General features: G+C 49.2%; 1 protein-coding gene across 1 annotated transcript; it reads right to left on the bottom strand.

Moving 5' to 3' along the window:
* Positions 1 to 16281: 16281 nt before the first annotated feature.
* TGAM01_v202207 (hypothetical protein) lies at positions 16282 to 18589 on the bottom strand (the record flags this gene model as incomplete). Its single annotated transcript, XM_018800422.1, has 4 exons — positions 16282 to 18123; positions 18180 to 18290; positions 18357 to 18368; positions 18419 to 18589. The coding sequence occupies 4 exons, from the start codon at positions 18587 to 18589 to the stop codon at positions 16282 to 16284; spliced, it is 2136 nt and encodes a 711-aa protein (XP_018666564.1).
* Between the last annotated feature and the right edge of the window lie 1291 nt (positions 18590 to 19880).

Here is a 19880-nt window from a genome sequence, read left to right as displayed (position 1 = left end):
TTCTGTGGCAAGGCCTTAGTGCTCATAGTGCTTTGCTTCCTTTGATATCGTTGCCGACCCGTTGTTGTCAGTGTTTAGTCGAATCGTGCCGGGGTCGTTATAATTTCTCCATCAGGCCCCGTAGATAAACTGCCTTTAGGCCACAAGACGCCAAAACGATGAACTTTGACTCTGCTGGAAGTTACCACAATGCTCTGTTTAGTGCTCTTCCAGCTGATGGCACCGCCAGCTAGCAGGAAGATATAGCAGTGGACTGACTTAGAGTCATTTCTTTGACTTTTTACGCTCAACTGCCATCTTCGCCTGAAACTCAACACTTCCGATGTCTGTAGTCCGTGTCTGTGTGATTTTTGAGATTGCCGAGGAGATTGTTGACTTCGTCTTCTTCCATGTTCTCTGCTCAGCGGCCTTACTTCGACGGTGGCCCGCAATCATGCCGTATTGCTCCCACGTGCGAAACAAATGTTCCATTAACCGGCGGATGAGCAGTTGAGTGGGTGGCCATCAGTGAACACCGGCTGTTTTGTCAATCGAGCCGTGGTCAAGGAAGCATTCATGAGAACGTCTTTGGATGTATAATCTAGCTCTGACACGAAGAATGCTTGCGTAACTGTAGTAGTGGAGGCATAAGAGGAAGTCTCGCCGTGGGGTGATATTCGTAGCTTCATCAAGACCAATGAGCTCTTCTTGAGATGGGATAATAAATGTAGCTTCATCGAGATCAATGACCTCTTCTCGATATTTCTTCTTGATATTTTTTCTTGCTACGGGCTGTCCGGGACTTCGTGCTTCCCTAAATAATCTTCCATATCCAGATTTGGGTTGTTTCGATGGAACTCCGTCCCAGTGCTCTGTCCAGTCGGGCTCGTGGAGGGTATTCGCCATACTTGGTGTCGTCTTCGTCGGTCATACTCCAGCTCCATTGCGCCGCGTTATTGTGATGTTGCTGCCGATGCGGTTCGGCCGACCGGCTGGGGCCTCAAGTAGGCCCCCCGCCGGCCAGCCAACTCAATCGTCTCCGTCTGTAACCGCTGGATGGAGATGCTGATGATGGTATGTCGGATCGGACAGAGGCGATTGCAATGTTGGCCGACCAGCTAGGGCCTCAAGTAGACCCCCGGCCGGCCGGCCAACCCGTCGCCTCCGTCTGCAGCCGCTGACTGGCTAGTGATACTGACGACGGCATCTCTAGATAGGCAGAGGCAACTGTGAAGGGCTGTTCTGGATAACAGCCTCTTCGAGGCTCCCCCAGGAGTGTTATAGCCCGTTGCATAATACCCTGCGCTGGACCGAGGACCGCGCATCTGCATTTCTGGGTTGAACTGAAGGAGTCATTCGGTATTGAGTGCTGCAGGATTTCCAACTATCGAATCAGACTGTGACCTCTCTCGATGGGATTCCACACCCCGTGCTGTGGAAAGGGTGCTGGCCAATTGTCTCCGTCTGCAGCCGGACAGCTTCTTCCCGAGAGGCTGCCTCTTTGCACTTCGCCGCGTTCAGGCCAGCATCTGTTCGGCGCAGGAGGAAGCCCCAAGGCCAGAATCCGGCAGTTGACCACACACTGTCAATACTTCCTAGCAGAAGAGTGTCTTCCCAAATTGCTTTGTGTCACAAGGTGGCGGCTGCAATATGTTGCATATCAATGACTTGACGCCGGCTTCTGGGAGGCAATATCGGTCCAACTCTAAGCGGTCAAGAGGTGATAAGCCACTGCCAAAGGCGACTGAGCAACTGGGGCCTCTAGCAGACCCCCCGCCGGCCAGCCGACCCTCATGACGGCTGCTAAACGCGGAGAAAGTGAGAGTGGTAAACCCATCATAAAGAGGGTTAGGATGCTTCCGAGCAGCTCCTGTTCAAGCTGCTGAATCATTCGACGCTTGTTCCGTCTATCCACTCTCAACTTGTGCATAATTTCAACGAGTAGGTCTGAATACCAGTCCTCAGCTTCTTCCCAGTCGTCTGCATCCATACTCTTGTACATCGAGCGCTGTTCTTTCTCGGGTTGGTGTTGGTACTGCTCCAGCTTCGCATGGAGACTGCCAGCACCGGCAGATTAGTAGTTGAGTAGGTGACACCCAGCAAACACTTCGACCATGTGCCTCGAACAATCGCTTAACCAAGTCTTCATTATCAAATGAGACGGATGTTCTCTTGATAATTTCCTCTGCTAAAGAGGCCACCCTCGTACCTGGGCTTGAAGAGGCATATCACGCAGGAGGGAATTTTTCCTCATCCGTAAAGGCTGCGGTAGCGAGGAACGTGACTATCTTCGCTTGGCCGACCAGCTGGGGCCTCAAGTAGACCCCCCGCCGGCCAGCCAACGCAGTCGAAGATGTTTGTAGTTCCAGCACCTTCGATTTGATCCTTTTTGCACTGCGTTTCCCGATGGGAAGACGCCGGGGATGCAAATCTGTTAAATCATAACGCAGGTGTCCTAAGGGGGGCTCATGGGGACCAGGAACAACTATTGACTCATACGGCCGGCGGTTGACCAAGACACCATGTTCTGGGCGATGTAGGCTTAGAAAGGATGCAAACAATGACTGAATGGTCCTCTGTGCTGCGGCCGTCTTGCCGTTTGTGAGAGCAGAGAAGTCAGGACTGCTTTGTCGAAATAGCGCGCAAATGGCTCATCAGCTCTTGGTAGATCACATTCCAGTCTGGCAATATACTCTTCAAGCTGTTCACCCGGTATATCATCAGCTATATGCGATGTCCCTTGAGAAAGGGCACTGGCCTCCTAGTTTGATTGAAAGGTCATGAGTTTCGCGGGCCAGTCGAAACTGTAGGCATTTCTATGCCGCATATCAATGGCTTTAGAGGCATCTAAGCCGTCAAAATTGATGCATGTACTAAGCTACCGCTAAGGCGAGAACGTAAGGTATTAGTAGGTAAGGACCGCTGATACTGTTGAAGCACGACATCGGAGGCATTGTATCGCGAGGATAAGTCAGGTGCGATTCTGAACCGAGATAGACGCGGGGGGTCCTGACAGTATCACTGTGCTGAAACCGGATCTTGTATTTGATGACTTCCTCCGCTGTCAGCAGGTGTTTCTCCTCGTGTGTGAGTGTTTTCATCGCCATGTCTTCGGCGGCTGCGTGCCTTGTAGTCTTCCGGATCAATGTGGTAAGCCATCACTGCGGGACTGATACTATCGAAGTGTCCTAGGATATGCCTGCGATGTTTCTTGATCGGTTCATTAGATCTATTTACTGCGATGATGTAGTTTGTGCCGGAGTCAGCTATCGCGGCGTACGTAACAAAGGATTACGTGGTGTGTGGTTTAAGAATGTAGCCGTGTCCTGCCTTTGAGTTGTTGATAATAGCGATCTTCTGTGGTAGCGATCTTCTGTGGGGTATTGGCTGGAATGATTTTCTCCTTCCTGGCCCTGTTGATCCGTTGGGCTAATCTTTGGTCCTTCCATATCGTCATCGGCAGTTTAATGCCTTGAAATGATTGATGAGATGGTACAAGATTTTCACAGAAAGGTCTCCCTAATGCCAGGCCACAACACCTTTTCCATTGAAAGGGAGCCTTGCTGGTGCGCAGGGCCAAAGTATGGGCGGTGATGGCCATATATTGAGCCTCCTGTAGAGTCTAGACTGGAAGAAGGTCCATGCTGAGTTCCCGATAGAGGTATTGATGGAGTAGTCGGAAAGCTGCGTGGTTGGAGAAGCTACATGGAGGACAACAGGGAAGTCGGCGAGCTTGTAGAGGTAAGCAACGCTTGTGAGAAGCAGATACTGGAGTTGAAGCAGAGAGTGGATTGGCCAAAGATGAAGAAACCTGGCACAGGCGTTGCTGGTAATACTTTGTTGATCTGGTTGATTCTTGATCCGTATTTCTTCACCTCTTCAGCAAGGGCCACGTCGGCTCGCTCGGTCGTGCCAAGCGCCAGCCCATCCGAGATGCCAAAATGGCAGTGTCTTTTCTTGTCTCCTGCTTCCTGGCAGCCGCGCACGCTCTCATAGTGCTGCTTGTTTTGTTTTCTGGATCCTTTTGAAGCTCCAACAAATGGGCCGAAGGATTGAACCACTCTTTTAGATCATGACGAAAGAGCTAGGCATCTTGCTCTTAGAAAACTGGTCATATCATCGCAGTCCACTTCATTCAGCACGCATGCTTCAAAAAATCCCTCCCTTTGCTTTGACATCGAGCTCCTCAGCCACTCCTTCGCGTACTTCAGGGGTTGGTATTTCAACCCCCGAAGCTACCATCTGCTGGATAATGGCTGAACGCCTCCAAGTCAGAATCCATGCCAGAACAAGGCAATTGACAGATCTATCTCGACAGCGCAATGGGCTAGATGAGATCTGACCAGTCTCTGAAAGGCGAAACGAGAAAAACGTTAGACGAGAAAGACCCGGAGGTAGATTCCTGGATCCAGCGGGATCTAGCGGTCACGTTCACTGATCTCGAGAGTCTCGGTTCCGTTGATCATCATGGCTTGATGTGTTGAATTGTCTTGCGAGGAAACATTTATGAAGAGATTGAGTAGTCTTTAAGCTGCTGTGTAGCAGAAAAATGCAAAGTGGCAAACAGTAGATAGATGGTTCGATGGAAGAAGAAGATGCTTCAAAGTCTTGAATGGTGTGGCGTTGCCAAAGTTCCAATATAGGGCATGGCGTTTTGGACGGTTTTCACGTCGACAGCGACCAAGTAAGCTGTAGGAAGCTCTGTAGCGTCCCTGTTGCTACTACCGATTGAATGGCCCAGTGAGGCGTCCGGACTAGCCCAGAGAAGTGGGCAACTATCACTCAGGCTTTGTGCCATATTCCTGTGTGTCATTCTCTTTTGCATCTACTGCAACCTTTCGGATGTGAAGGGGAGTTTGAGGCTACTTCGGTATCTTGAAATAACCCTGGGCAACTGCCAGATCTATCTCGGCCCGAAGCCTAGGAGGTGAACCCGGGTCGAACGGCCTTGAGTGAAGATCTTGGTGGTGGTAGCAAATACTGAGGTTCCAATATCGGGCATGGCCCTTCGGATGGTTTTCATGCCAAGGAAACCATGTAGCGTCTGTGCCATATTCCTGCGTGTCGTTCTCTTTTGCAATCCATTCCGAGTCAGGGAAGGGAATCAGAAGGGATCGAAATGGAGTCCCTCAAGCAAATACTACGGCCGGCTGGGGCCTCTAGTAGACCCCCCGCTGCGCCCCGTGCAAGAACCTGCTCATCCGTCATTGCCAACAGGCGATGGAACAGCTGGAATATCGCTCTGATCTCGGTGGTAGGTCTGCGACCGCCCGCTGAGAGAGCTTCTGCATTGAACGCTGCTCCTCCATCCGAGTCAGGGAGGGGAATCAGAAGGGATCGAAATGGATGGTTTGGGGTATTGTCTGTTTGGCGTTTCTCCCACGAGATTCCAGCTCGATACCAAGTCGACGCCGCTTCACCGCGTGCACTGATCCGACCGGGCCGTTCTCTCTGCGAGACTCCATGCCTTGCTGTCATAGTTGTTTAACCATTTCATTTGGATTGCTCCGCCATCTTCAAGACCTCTGCCAAAGCTTCCTCCTCCACAGAACAGGCTAATGGTCCATCTCGTTTAAACAGGTGAACAAAGTCCATATTCCAGATGTATATCCCACGCTATGATGTCCATGGCCTCATGTAGGCGATCTAGGAGAGCGTACCAGAGATTCCGATGTGGTGCCATTTCTTCTCCCCCCTCCTTTTTTTTGTTTCACTTTGTCCCTTTTGTCTTTTCACCTTTTGTTTTTCTTCTTCTTTTTTTTTGTGTGCGTGAAGCCAGCCATCAAGCTGGTCAGATCATCCTCGCTTTTTTATAAAACTGAGCATATCTCTCCCTTTCCTTCCCTTTCTCCCTCTCTCTCTCTCTCTTCTTCTTTTTCTCTCTTCCAATGCTGCAGTTACTCAGTCCTTCCGAATACTCAATGGAACCAAGACAAAGATGGATGTGTTTGTGGTTTTTGACATCTGGTATGTGGGCATGGAAGGATTTGCCGCCATAGTCTTTTACCCATTTCATTCAGCTGTCACGAAGGTGCCTGGCTTTCCTGCCAATTCCACAGATCTTTCTGCTGGGAAGTTCTATGAAGGGGCTGAGATACTGCGATGAGTTCTTCTGTTGGGCAGTCATCAGGAGGGGCTGGAGTGCTCTGACGCGTTCGAATGCCGAAGACAGCATCCAGCCCCCCCCCCATTTGGTTGGAGGTCCTATGAGAGGAAAGGGGAAACCCCGAAGGAAGCAGCTGAAAGGCGGCGGCCAGAAAGTTCTAACCCGACCGATAGAGCTGTGCCGCATCTTGCAGGCCAGTCAAATGAGGCCGTGTTTGTTATGTCTTGGGTCTCGTCGAAAAAAAGACTCTCCGCCCGATACGAAGCTCGTTTGGAGAGCACTTATCATCCGAATAATTCTATACTCGCGTTTAGTCACTGGCTGTGGCATATACGATCGCATTCAATACAACATACAGGATGAAAGGCAGATGAGTAGCCAAGTGGGTGACACTGGTGAACATGCTGCATGTTTTCGCCGTTTGGCCATTTTCAAACGTGTTTGTCGTTGTACAGCTACTGGTTCTGAGGATGGAAAGAAAATATGATGCCACAGAGATCGCCATCAAGGCTGGATTATCATACATCGACAAGAAAAGCGTGTGGTTTTGGGTAGAAGCCAGCGTGTGTGGAAATTCACAAAGGACAATCTTGGCTACCAGGTAAAGGGCAAATGAAACTCTCTGTTGCAGCTACTATAGATAGCACTGGAACTCCATTGTGCTGCTACGCCACCTCGCTTCTTACAGGGCTCGCACTTGCCCAGAAGTACATGCACACTTCTTGCAGCTGCTCACATAGGGCACACGATCTCTAGAAAGTGCTAGGTTGAAGCCCTAAAGAGCGGCATCGACACCCGTAAGGCGGCCTTTACAACTGCTCCCCAGGGCCCATATTCGATTCAGCACAGCTACCTGTTCTCCCTGATAGAAAAGCGTGCCACTGAAGGACAGTTGAGGCCACCTGGCGGGCAATATCATCGTCTTCCCCTCGGCGTCACTCGCAACTGACCGACAACTGAGAGGCGCAGTGGAGCACACCGTTACTGTCTCTGTTATTGATGATAAGAGATTTGTCATCGATTTCGGTTGAGGGAATTCATTGGGAAAGCCGGTTGAGGAAATTCGTTGGGAATGTCGGCTGAGGGAATTCGTCATGAAAGTCGATCAAAAGACTATTTGTTCGAGGCAGGGACGAGCATCTGCCAAGTCGAGGTGCTATGAGTCATTTAGTAGCGGTGAGAGCTGCGCAATTGGTCGGAAAGAAGGAGGCCAACAGGTAGATGAGACGAAATGTCGGTCAACTGGTGGTTCAGTCTCTGGAAGGTGCGGCATCGGCAGAGGCGAAATCAGATGCTGCAGGTGCAGAGCAGGAACTTGCAGCCACTCAAGCATATCCTCCTCTATATAGTCTCAATCTTTCTCCTCTTTTCCCTTCTTGTTCCTCACTTGTGTTTTTCTGTTCATTTTGCGGTCTTTGTTTTGTTTTCATGGCCCCTCGTGGGGATTCTCACGGGGGGCTGCGGTCTAGCCGAGAGGTGATGGCAAATTTCAGCTCTTCAGCCATTGCGAACCCAGGAGAGAGAATCACGGTATGTCTGCATCTTTTCCGTTGATTTTGGCCGCTGAGAAAGTGTCTAACCCTCAGTAGCTGGAACAGAAGTTTACTCCATTCCCGTGCGCAATCCCATATTTTCGGTCCCGGGTCCCTCTTCTGGATTTTCCCTGCGGAGCCTTCTCCCATTATTGGGGCAGACATTTTTCCAGGGCAATCCAGCCCCAATAGGGCGCAGCTAGGCGCCAGGTACGTGAAATCCTATGAATCTGGTCAAGTTCCTCGTCTGATGTCTCCTAGGTGGCTGGGTTGGCTTTCAACGATATACCCCTGAACCACGAAAACACCAAAACTTCCAATGTTCCCGGCTGTGTTCCCACAGGAGAAAAGAAACAGGATTTCTTCAAAGACACTAGGCTCGGGTTGCTCTTTTCATGGCGTATCAACCAGGTCTTTGGCTTCATCGGAGGTTGCGTGGCTTGTGTATGGCATCTCACAACTGTTGTCTTGGATTTTTCGCAGAGGCCGAGTCTTTTCCCTACATTTTCATCTGCCCCAACACTTTGACAAGACCCAAACATCGAAAGTTGATAGGAAAGCAACTTGAATGCGGTAGCTAGCACAAAAAAAAAAAGAATTCAATTCATGTCCTGAATCACAATCGCACTGGTGAAGCTGGGCCCTTTCAGGGCAGGTAAAAGTCTGTATTTACTCCGTTGACGTCTTTGGGGCTGTTGTCTCAGCTTTCTTCATGGTCGCTGACGACGTAAATTGGAGTCGGTTGGCGTTGTGCTTCGCTCATTCTGTTAGGGGCTGTCCGGGGCACATTGTTGTGGTTTTTGTGTGAGGGGTGGGTTCTATTGAGCTGTTGCCATCTTTGCGTTCGTTTCCAAACATGTCATGTAGGATGTTATCCTCCTGTACGACTGTGTGCTCTATTAAGAGACCCATCGATTCAAATAGTCATTCCCATTATTTATCAGAGAATCCCGCGAAGTATTAGCTCCAAGCACCTAATCGAGCTGTCAATAGAGGTTTCTTACTGCCCTTATTTCTTTTTCTACGGAATTTGTGTGTATGGTCGTCTTCAAACCTAAAGCTAGAGTGGCCGATATCGAACCCCTCCGACTTTGAATCTCGGGCTTTGGACGTGAACATATATATGTTGGGGCATGCGTTTCTCAGCCATGTAGAAAAGGACTCTTCGTACCCAGATCTCCTAAAACCTCAATAATGTTTAATAGAGCATTTACAGAAAATCACGGGATTTGCTACATTGCGCTGTATCCTGCCAGAGAGTGCTGCTATCTTTCAATTGCAGGGAGGCGAAACGCGCAGCAAAGAGCACCCGACGTCTGCGAATGACGACTAACGTCGCCGCTGCCAAAGCGCGCTGGAATTTAAAAGCCAGAGTATTGACGGGTGAACAATACAGCGCATCGAAATAATATATTCAGTTTTGGATTGGGCTTCAAAGAGAAGCTGCCAAGGCAAGATTAAGACTTTCGCTGCAGTATTGAAAGGGGGACTGACAGCATTGCGGACATCTGTGAAGGACCCTCGCGGCACAAGCCAAGTTTTTACAGGCTACGGAGCATCTGATGGCAAAAGGAAATGGCGAAGAGAATTTCAAGGTCGTGAGGAGGATTTGTCGGTACATGGTTGAAGTGCCGAATCAAATATTTGCCAGCATATCCCATGACCCCCAATCATCCTGAATACTTCGGCATCCTCGTCCATTGGCCGAAACAGCAAAGAAGGTGATATCATGATTGTATATCTGTTTTCCTGACTCACAGCTCGATCGGCAGAGTGGTCTTCATCAGATTTTTCAGCAAACTCAAGTGCAATTCACTAGGCAGAGCCAGCAGTGGCAAGTGCTGCCGCAAACGAAAATTTCGCAGACAAATTCCACCACTTCAACAATTCTTTAGCCAGCTGCACAGCTGCCGACAACAATAATAATTTCGGTTCTCTACAGCATCACCTCTACCGAGGCTTTTCTTTAAATTTCTATCCACTGCTCTGCCCTATTCAACCGCCTGCTATCGCTTTACAATCGTTCATAATTACTCAGCGGCAGCAATACATCCTCTCGTACACCTGTCCTCCGAACAAGGCCCTGAGCGAAACGAGAGTGCCAAATGCAGCTGAAAGACCAATATCTACCATAATGTCCAAGGTAGGTGGAAACACACCGAGCCGGTTCCAACAAGCTGTGTATCCTTCAGAAACAGCGTCACCACGGCAGAGGGCTAATCGACTTTATAGACGAGATGCATTTGACCTAGAATCCATCAAGGCCTGAGGAAAGCGCTATGACGAGATGTTACCTCGTCCAACTAGCCAGGCGCAAGATGCTACCGCAAGGAAGAGAGTGACTCGAGGGCTGTTCAACTTCATAGCTGATAACGAAGACGGGATTACCGCCCCTGCGTGAGGCTACTTGCTCGGCCACATTTGAAGTTCAAATTACAACCTCTGTTTTCGAGATCAGGGGATGGAGAGGGATTATTGGCTGTATGTATAAGTATGTCAGCTGTATTCTTGTTTCTTGCTTTACGACAGACGCAGGAATGTTGCATCCATGTCCAGGGCTTCTCGTTCAACAAGCCATTCTGTCAGCGACTTCTATTAGCGATTTCTGTCAGCGACATATATGGGGAGAACCGGAGTACTATATGACCAGAGGTTCGCGCTCGGCGATATCAATACATACAAGAGTCAGGCAAGAAGAACCACGGATGGACTGCGACGACAGGACTGTGCCCTGTCTAGAAAACGAGGGAAAGAATCCATCAAATCTCGGCCTCTAAAAAGAACCTGACTTTAATTTATGAATCGAAGTTTTCTGAAAAGACTGTCGTACACTCCAACACAGTCCATTTTGAGCAGCTTTCTCAACTACATCAATTCGTCGGCAACGGAGCTTAGAGAAGCAGAGAAGCGCGGTCAGCCAGCGAAACGCTCATAGCGCTAGAACGCCCACTTCTCCCACCATCCAATAAGGCGGAGTGCCAGAGTGGTTAATGGGTATGACTAGAAATCATATGGTTTCGGCCTCGCAGGTTCGAATCCTGTCTCCGTCGGATCTTTCTTTTTTCGCATCTTGACTCTGCGTTGAATTTTTTTTTTATCCGTTTCTCTCAAGAGTTTGAATCATTTGTTCATACAGCAAGCGAAGAGTGCCGGCTGTTTGAACCACGAAGGCAGATTTGGTGGCTAAGTTTGTCTATTTATTAAGGACTTAGAAGAAAATAGGACACAAAAGATACAACAAAACAAAGAGAGCGATCGGCGGGAACTTCCCAGCTTGCTCCAGCTTGACCGCGACGATTTGACCAGATTTGCAGACTCCAAGCCTCGCTAGCGATTCATCGAAACTCGTTGTCGAGCCCTCCTGAGATTGTCTTCCCAGAGTAGGTGCCGCACGAATTGCCTGGTGTTGTCGGGAGACCTCCAGACCGAAAGCCTGAGTGCCAATACTGCGAATATAGAGGATCGAACTTGCGAATGCCCTTTGCATTTGCCACATGTGCGAGGGTCCAGTTTCAGGTCCATCGATGTCTAATATGCTACAAAGTCTATGGTGTCCCGTTCTAAGGAACTAGGTTGACAGCCGATGATGGAGGACATCCGGATCCCAGATTGCTGTGTCCATGTGCTGGTCTGGCTACAATTCCAAAGACCCAAGAACTAGCGTATGAGGATAGTAGTTCTATTGGCGAGTCATTGTTCGACTATTTCGACTGCACCTGGGAGGATGGATCCAGGATGGATTCGCGATGGTAATTATTGGCATTGCAGTTCTACTTGGAGATGTCATAGGTTCAATAAAGGCTGCAAAGGCTGGTGCAATCAATGGCTACTTTAAATTCCAGATTCAGCGACTAGTCCATCGCAAGGTCGTATTATAGGACCGTGGCTTTCATCGCTAATTGAAATTTGGTTGGTATCAGTTCGCATCTTCAGCCCACTTCCTCCTTTGATTCATGAAGGCATCCTCTACTTATTCTATTCAGTGTCGATTGATTCCAGCTCATTTCTCATGTTTCGTGACGATGCTCTATTCTTAAATCAGGCAGCTACAGAACGGTTAATCCGTGTTAAAGAAGCCAAGCCTACGAAACGTACAGATGCATTCTATCCCAAGAATCGAGACTGGAGCTCTACCACGATTGTCGCGATCCTCACCTATAATGCCGTGGAACGCAGCAAAACGCGCAGAGTGTAAATTAAATGACATCATGCCTCTTTCCGCTCGCCACGTATTCTTGCGACGTGCCTTCCGCAGCGCCTCTGCTCATTATCACGGCGGGGCCTCTAGGCGAAAACAGGTACTTCCTGCCTCAATAATAGCACATACTGACGCGTCAAGTTTCTAGCCAGACTTCATGTTCCCCAAACGTTTTCTTTCTCCTTCAAGTCACCACTCGGTCTTGACCTACCCTTGAGCGGCCTAGCCTTCTGGCATTCGAAAGTGCCTTTCGTGGCGCCAGGCCCCTTGGCATAAAGATACTCTCTTTGCGCCATACCGGTTCTTTGACGTGGAGGGTGTGCAAGAACAGGGCAGAAAGAGCCAATCTCTTGTCAACACAAGAGAGCTTGAGGTGGCTCTGCAAATGTACGAACGGTTGTACGAGCGGTTTAGCAGAGACTATCGCGACTGCGACCTCACACGTGTCTCCTCTGGCACCTTGCCGGTTCATCTTGTTTCCACAGGTCAGTGCTGCTTGTCAACTTGTTATGGCTCTAAATTTACTAAATCCGACTCAGCAGAAACAATCACGGCCATGGCCTGGGCAGCCACGCCCAAAACTACTCTACCACGGAAAATAACATTTCAAGATGACACTGGGAGAAAATCGGCATAATCACTCCCTACAAAGCATAAATACACGGTGGTTGTCGATACACTAAAGGTCAAAATCAAGGGGACTTTTACCCTTTTGTTCTACTGGAGATTTCTGTTCTCCTCGAGCCCCCCGGCCTGGGCCGCAATCTTGGATCTTGTTCGACTGCCACTGAATCGAAGACGACACCTCGCCGGAAAGACGTGAACACTCCCTTCAAGGCATAACTCTGCGGTGGATTGATTTGTTGCGCTTCACTCACCGTTACTGGGGCAATAGCTTTTCCAATGTGTATCTCTAGAATACGATAGCTTCCGATATACACCTCCTTCTTTCCTTCTTCTTTTTCACCTTCAACGAGATACTTCTAGGTGGGCTTGCCGCTAAGAACTGTGAAATGTGATCAGACCTTGGAAATGTTACATTGTCTATCCGTAGCTCTCAGCAGCCCATTGTTGCCCTTGAGATCTCAATGCCAACAGAAGTTTTTAAAGTGGTATATGGTTTGGTGGCCGACCACTCGCATACGGAGATGACTCTTCCACCTCTACTTAAGAGGTGTCAACAGTGATTATTGTGCCGCTGGTATGGTGTGTTGCACCCAAGCCGTTATTACAACGCCCGACCAGGTCATTGTGCTTTCCATACGCTAATTCCTTTGCTAGACTTCGTTTAAAGAAAGATGTCAAGTCGGTCTGACAGGGGGTTTCTGAAGGTGTCCTCTTTTGGCAGCTTCTTTTGGCAGCGATTCGTTTGTACGCAGCTGGCACAGAGAGCGGCATTTGAGAACGCAAAAATAGCCCAAACAACGCGCAGCACTCGTGAACTTTTTCTTTCCACAAAATCTTCAGGCGACAGTATTCTGCTTCTTCCCAGCACTTGGAGATGATACCGCCTCTGACGAGCATTATTTGGCTAATTAGTTGGGAAGAAAACCGGCCTCCGCGAATGTACGTTGGAGTTCTGGGAATATGGTTGTCTTCGAGGCTAATATTGCATTCGTGTTTGCAGAAAACACGGCTGCCGCCGCCAATAGCTGGGTTCAAGTCGTGCCCAAAGGCTCATCAGGATAAAGATCTATGAGAAACCATCCGTCAGGATTGGGAAAGTAGACTTTATGGCAGTCAAGGAACGCTGCGTGTTGCTCTCGATGAAGTTCAGTCAATGGACCTCGTTGTCTTTGCCCTTGACTACTTCGCCGGTCCTGGGCCAGTACTTGCCACGCTGTGTGCTGAAAAGAAGTTGCATCAATCAGGTGTCTTGGTGAAAGAGCGCAGTGATGAAGCCAGTTTTTGGCCATAGAGCCAACACTTTGCGAGATCACGAGATATTGCGCGAGCTAGGTATATTATGTTGTAGCTATCTGTTCCAAATCTGAGTGCCCGGTTACAGCTTATATCAACATAGTGGCGGTCAACTTACGGCGCCATATGGAATGACCAAGGGCGGCCAAGCAGAGAGCTCGAGAGCCGTGCTGATCGACGCTCGGCAGCGAGTTATTGTTCCCTCCAACACAGCAACTAAGACTGAGGCGCAATTATTTTCCTCTTGCTAAGCTCTTCTCGTTCATGTCAAGTAGCTGCCATAGATGGCGTCAAAGATCATCATCTTAGCTACGTCACCTTTGTCACAGCACGAGTTCGTTTCAGTAGTCATCCGGGAGCGCTGTCGTGGCAAGGCTCAGCAATGGCGAAACCCTCACCAATATTGGCACTGGGAACGAGATCGAGACCGCCAACGAGGGCAGCAGCACCGTCAAAGAGGAAATCGCCATAAAGGTTGGGACTATTCTTCACCAGTCTCTCACCCGATAAATGGAAGACAATGAGCAGCATATTCGCCAGGCAAGCAAATGTGCGTTCTACTCAGCGACACGATACCAGATTTCCCTTTTCAGCGCCTACTGCGAACGGAGCTCTCGTCTTCTTGAATTTTTCTAAAAATTGATGGTTCCGAAATGCGGATGCTGGCTTCTGGTTAAATCGACGTTGATCTCTGGTGTTAGATAGCGATTTCTTTTTCTTCATTTTTCTTCAATGGTCATAGAGAAATTGGAGCAGTTAGCGAGCTCAACAGCACGCGACATGGTGCGGTCTGGGCCAATCTCTTGGACTGTGAGCTTCCATTACCTACAGGTACACAGAGCATATCTGCAAAGGCCTTCAGTCGACTTTGAAGTCCTACGTCTCCAAAAGTTGAGCGCACCATCTCCTCTTTTCACGGCGATTTTAATCTCCCCCCATATCACAAAATTTACGCAAAGTACTACATTGTGCTATTTGTCTCTCTAGTGGCTTGTTTCACAGCAATTTTAGTTTTCTTCCAGGAATCTATTGCTACGGACGAAGCACATAGCGATAACGAGTTGGGCCAATCGGAAGGAAAGTATTTTCGAGGATGCTTGGAGAATGGACTATTTTGTTAAGGTGTGACTTGCAAGCGAGTGACGGCGACGATGACAGCGTATTTGGGACTGTACGAAGCATTCTCTACGAAGATGGTACATGGTTTGCATTCTCCTTCTGCCACCAATGCCAAGTCTGCCTCGCGACCAATACGACGCTCATGCCACCAAAATGTACTTGGTTGGGCTGCCGAGCAGAACAAATTGCAGTTCCAATGATGAAGCCTGGGGGGGGGTTAAATATGCTGTGAAAAAGATGGTGGGCAGCTGCGCTGGCCGCACGAGCGTATTCTACTCTTCCTCTACCACATCATGCGATACAAATTCGCCACAGTAGCAACAATTTAGGCTTTTGTTCATGCGCCAAAAGAAAGAGAACTGATAAATTTGAACTATGAACGGAAGCTGCTTCATTTCACCTTTTGACGTGCACATGTTGTCAAGCGAAATCTAATGGTACACTTCCATTCGATGAATTGTTCAACGTGGATTCGCTATTCCAGCCACTGAGCAGTTTTCGAGAGCTGGTGGTCTACCTCTGCGTATTTGAAATGGCCTGTATTCGCCTTAAAGGTAGCATTTGCAGCAGTTGTGACAAGACCCCGTTGAATGCACAATTCAATCGCCGTAACATTTCTTTTTTGATCCGTTGCTCGTAGCACTCAACATCACTCTCCCTTTTTCATCAGTCAAAAGAAGGTGATTAAATAAGCTCAATCTGCCACTACTTATAGCCAATTTTGGATTTGCGCCAAAGATATATCCACATCTGATCTGCTGGATTGATTTCTGAAATACGCAGCGCATCTCGAATTACAGGTTAGGCACATTCACACACCAGAAGCAACAATCCTCTGAAGCTCCATCTTTTGCAGCACGCCAACTGCAAAAGAGCGGGCACACCAATTTAAACAAAATGTTTACCTTGTTTCTGCGTAAAGAAAAAAAGGAAATGATGTCTTCCAGAGATAAAAAGAGAAAATTGCAAATGACGGCAAAAATCAAACTAATGCGTAATCTGGGAATCGAACCCAGGGCTCCCCGACGTTGCGGATGGCAACGGAGAATTTTACCACTAAACCAATTACGCTTTAGATACTAATACTTTCCATATTGTTCACTATGGACCTCTAGCATAGACATTGCCAACAAAAACGTCGCATATAGATCTGTAACCACATCTACGGTTCATGCGAGTATCTTATCATATCCTCATAGTAAACATTCCCAGCCCTCTCCAAGGCCTTCTATGCCTCTGATGATTGTTTCAACACCTCCAAATACCTCTCCTTTTCGTACTCATGGGTATATCTGAAGAAGAACAGCTCGCTAATGGGGTTACACTACCTAGCAGCGCTTAGTAACGGCAACGTTTTATAAAGCTCAAGTCCGCTAAATAGGAAGTTTAAAGAACAAAGACGGTTTGTGTGTTTGTGTGAAAAGTTATCAACATACGCCAGATAGAATCGACTCGGACTCAGAGATTGGCTGCCTCCGCCATGCCAGTCGACCATCGGATCCGACGCCATAGTCGGCCACTTCCTCCACTAGATCCCAACTCCCTGTGACGGGATCCCTTTGTACAAACCGGAAGATGATGCTGGAGCCAAAGTCCTCAAAGATGAGTTCGCGGCGTCGGAGGCGCATCCACTGCTCGCCCTCGTCGCCTTCGATCTCGTTGAAGATTTCTGTTTCGTTGTTCTTGATGGCAATGGCCCTAAAGACTCGACTATCGCGAAGGGCGTTGCGGATGGGGTATTGTCCGAGTATTCGGATTGCTTCTTCTCTGACTTGACGATTCCGGCAGCCAAAGGAGACTACAAATAACGGCCAGGTCCATCCAGCATCCATGGCAAAGCCGCAGTTGGGTCGGCAACGTAACAGCTCTTCGGCAAGAGCGTTGATCTCTCGATACTGGGGAGTGAGGCCTCTGACGGTGATGAGGCTCGAGTAGCGTGGTACGGTTGTGTAGATGTACAGGATCAGATACTCGATGCGAATGCTCAGGGCTTGTAAATAGAGAGAGCGATCGGCTTTGGCGTTTTTAACGATTGCTTGATGCATAGGCTCGTACGTTTCGGTCCAGCGCTGCAGCCAGTACCGGCCCTCTGCGATGAATTTGACCAGAGTCGGGTTCGATCTGAGACTCCCAAACTTCTTTTCTATCTCGGCAACGTCATGGGTCCTGTGTAAAGCAAGCTCGCAGGTCAGTTTATGTAGCATGGGCACATGGCGCACCATCTGGCGCTGGACCAGTCCCCAGTAGTCACGCATCTCATCCCACGACTTGAACGCACGCGGCATATCGTCCAAAGAGACAATGTTGGTTAGCTTTGGTCGAAAGTAGGGAGAGTTTTTGGTAAATGGAAGTATTCCGGGCGGTCGTCTAAAAGGGGGGGCTTGAGGTGAGGATGGAATGCCCTGGCTTTGTGGGCTCGGTAAGCCGGTTGGCTGAGGGCTTTGGTGAGAGAATCCAAGAGGCGTTTCCGGCTGGCTCGAGGAGCTCCTAGCTGTTGGTTGGAGTGAGGAGTTTCTGCGGCTTGTTTGTTGTTGCAGGTGTGACGAAGGAGAAGTAGCGGAAGACGATGAAGACGGTGAAGGCGATGAAGGATGCTGGCTAATTTGCCCAACGGGAGGTTGTGACGAAAGAAAGTATTTTCTGTATGATCCCATAAAGGACCTTGACTGCAACTCGAGGGGTTTATAGCAGTCGAGAATGTCTTGCACCAAGGCCGGTGGCGCGGGAGCAATGCTGACCAGGTCGGGCGCTTTATCAGTGCAGTTGGCGAGCTCGTTGAGCATTGTAAACCCGTGAGTGACATGCTTTAAAGCCGAGGGAATGTTTCCTCTCTGAGCCTCGAAGCACACAAACAACAGAGAAGAAAGCAGTGCTGTCCTCAGGCCTTCTTTCGTGGGCTTCATTTCGGACTGCATGCGAAGGGCTTCGCAATAGTAGACAATGGCATTCAGGTAGTGCCGGTTGTTAAGCTCGAGCCCCATCTCTGAGCCCTGTTCTTGATACGCCTTTCGGAGAGCTCCTACAGCCATGGCGCCGTATCGCAGAGTGCTGTCTTCCAGCGTGACCTGAGGCATCGTGGTCGTCCATAGGCGAGTCTGGTCCACAAATCCGCCAAGGTAGGTGACGGAGAGATTGGACCACTCGACGAAGTAGTCTCGCTGGTCATTGTTGGCGAAGCGGATGCTGTTGACAGATGGCTCGACGATGAGCAAAGGAGCCTTTTTCGTGTGGATGAGTTTTGTATTGGACGATGATAAGCGAGACTGAGGCTGTGAAGAGTCGGCAGCATCAGAATAAGAATCACAGTAGCCACGCCATTTCATACAGTTGAGGCAGGCCGGTCGGGTCTCGTCGCATTTGACATGGCGTTTCCTACAAGCAAGAGAAAAAGACAAGGGGCGTTGTTAGTGCCCGCAACCGTTGTAACGTTCAAAAGCTAGTGAGGGTCAGAAGCATGGATGCAACGACCAACAGCCGGGTAGTCAATCTGAAGGCAACTTACTTGCCTGATATGCTGGTCAGCGATGCAGTAGAAACAACATGAACCAGAGAAAAGACACTTACAAGTATTGCAGCCTGTGCGTGCGCGGGTTGAGCTGCGTCGAGTGTGCCTCGTTCTTGAGTCCAGAGCAAAGCGATGGACACCGCCTCGGCCTCTCGATGAGGAGGAGGAGGAGGAGGAGGAGGAGGATGATGATGCAGTTGAGCGGCTGTTTTTCCGTGATAGATTCTCATTGTCAGTTACCGGAGGCTAGAGGCAGGCGAGTATGAGGCACAGATAGAGTGATGTGAATGACTCCAAACAAGGCCGAATCGGTTGCTTCGACAATGCAAGCAATCAAAGCTAAAAAAAAAACGAGACCAGGACATGACTCAACTCACCCGGTAGCTGAAGCGCTGGCCTCGCCCTTGGCGGTGTTTATCGGCAGCGTAAACTGAATCTCCATGGCTTGTCGCGATGACGATGCATCAGCGGGGCCTCGATCTGCTCTGGTGTTGTTGGTTGGCGTTATGGAGATGCGCGCCAGAAAAATGGAGTTGGCGCTTCTGTCGTTTTTGACAGCTCGTGCTTAGGCTTATATTACAGACAGCAGGTGCCGCGGCAGGTATTGGATCCTTGTTTCTTCGATGACGGGTGTTTCTTCTTTCGCTCTATGTATTTAGGTCATCTCCTCTTCGTTCCTCTTTTTCTATCCTTCCTTTTTTCTTCCATTCGTCCAGTTGAACAGCGGAGATTTCCAGTGGTGCGGGAAATGAAAAAGGAAGAAGGAAAAAAGAAGTAAGAGAAAAAAAAAGCGAAACTAAGTCGTGGCAGAGTTATTTAGCTCATGATCTGCGCTTTAGCCTCATGAAACGGAGTTATTGAGGGGACAAGGGCAAAAAGGCCTTTGTGTTGAAAGGTTGCAGACCGAGAAGAGCGGCGCCGATTGGAGGAACGAAACAAATTAAGATTATATAGCGCAAGCCAAGCGAAGACGAAACCCCCCGGAAGAAGCTGTGATCTTCAAAAATAGGGAAGCTCGCAGCGAAAACGACAGACGACGATCGAATCTGGATAGATGTAACGTTTGTATCCGCTGGCAGCAACAACGTGTGGACAAGGGGCAGGTTAAGAGGGAAAAAAGCAGGACAACCAGATTATCAAAGACAAAAGAAAGACAAAGCAGAAACCCCCCTAGTCTAGGAAAAAAGGCTACCTGCACCTTGGCCCTTGGCAGGTAGGAGTGGAGAGCTTAAAACAAGATGCCATGCCGCTATTCCTCACGGCTTCAGCGCGCAAGGGGTGCTTGGTCGGAAGCAGAAACCGGCGCCTGAACGGGGGGGCTTGGATCTTTTTTAGCTGACGGTTGGTGCTGCTGAAGCGCGGTTTAATATGGGGCTGGCCATGGAGATGGGTTTGATGTGACTTACAGGTGGAGGAGAAGCGGCAGAGACTCTTGTGCTTGTATCATCCGGTTGTTGATCATATTCGAGAAATGATGGATGCTGAGGCAGATACTAGTCTGTACCGGTGCTACTGCTATTA

This window comes from Trichoderma gamsii, assembly GCF_001481775.2.
Source record: "Trichoderma gamsii strain T6085 chromosome Unknown Scaffold_5.2, whole genome shotgun sequence".
Lineage (NCBI taxonomy): Eukaryota > Fungi > Ascomycota > Sordariomycetes > Hypocreales > Hypocreaceae > Trichoderma > Trichoderma gamsii.
Note: the sequence above shows the minus strand (reverse complement) of the source record. Positions and strands in the feature narration are given on the sequence as shown.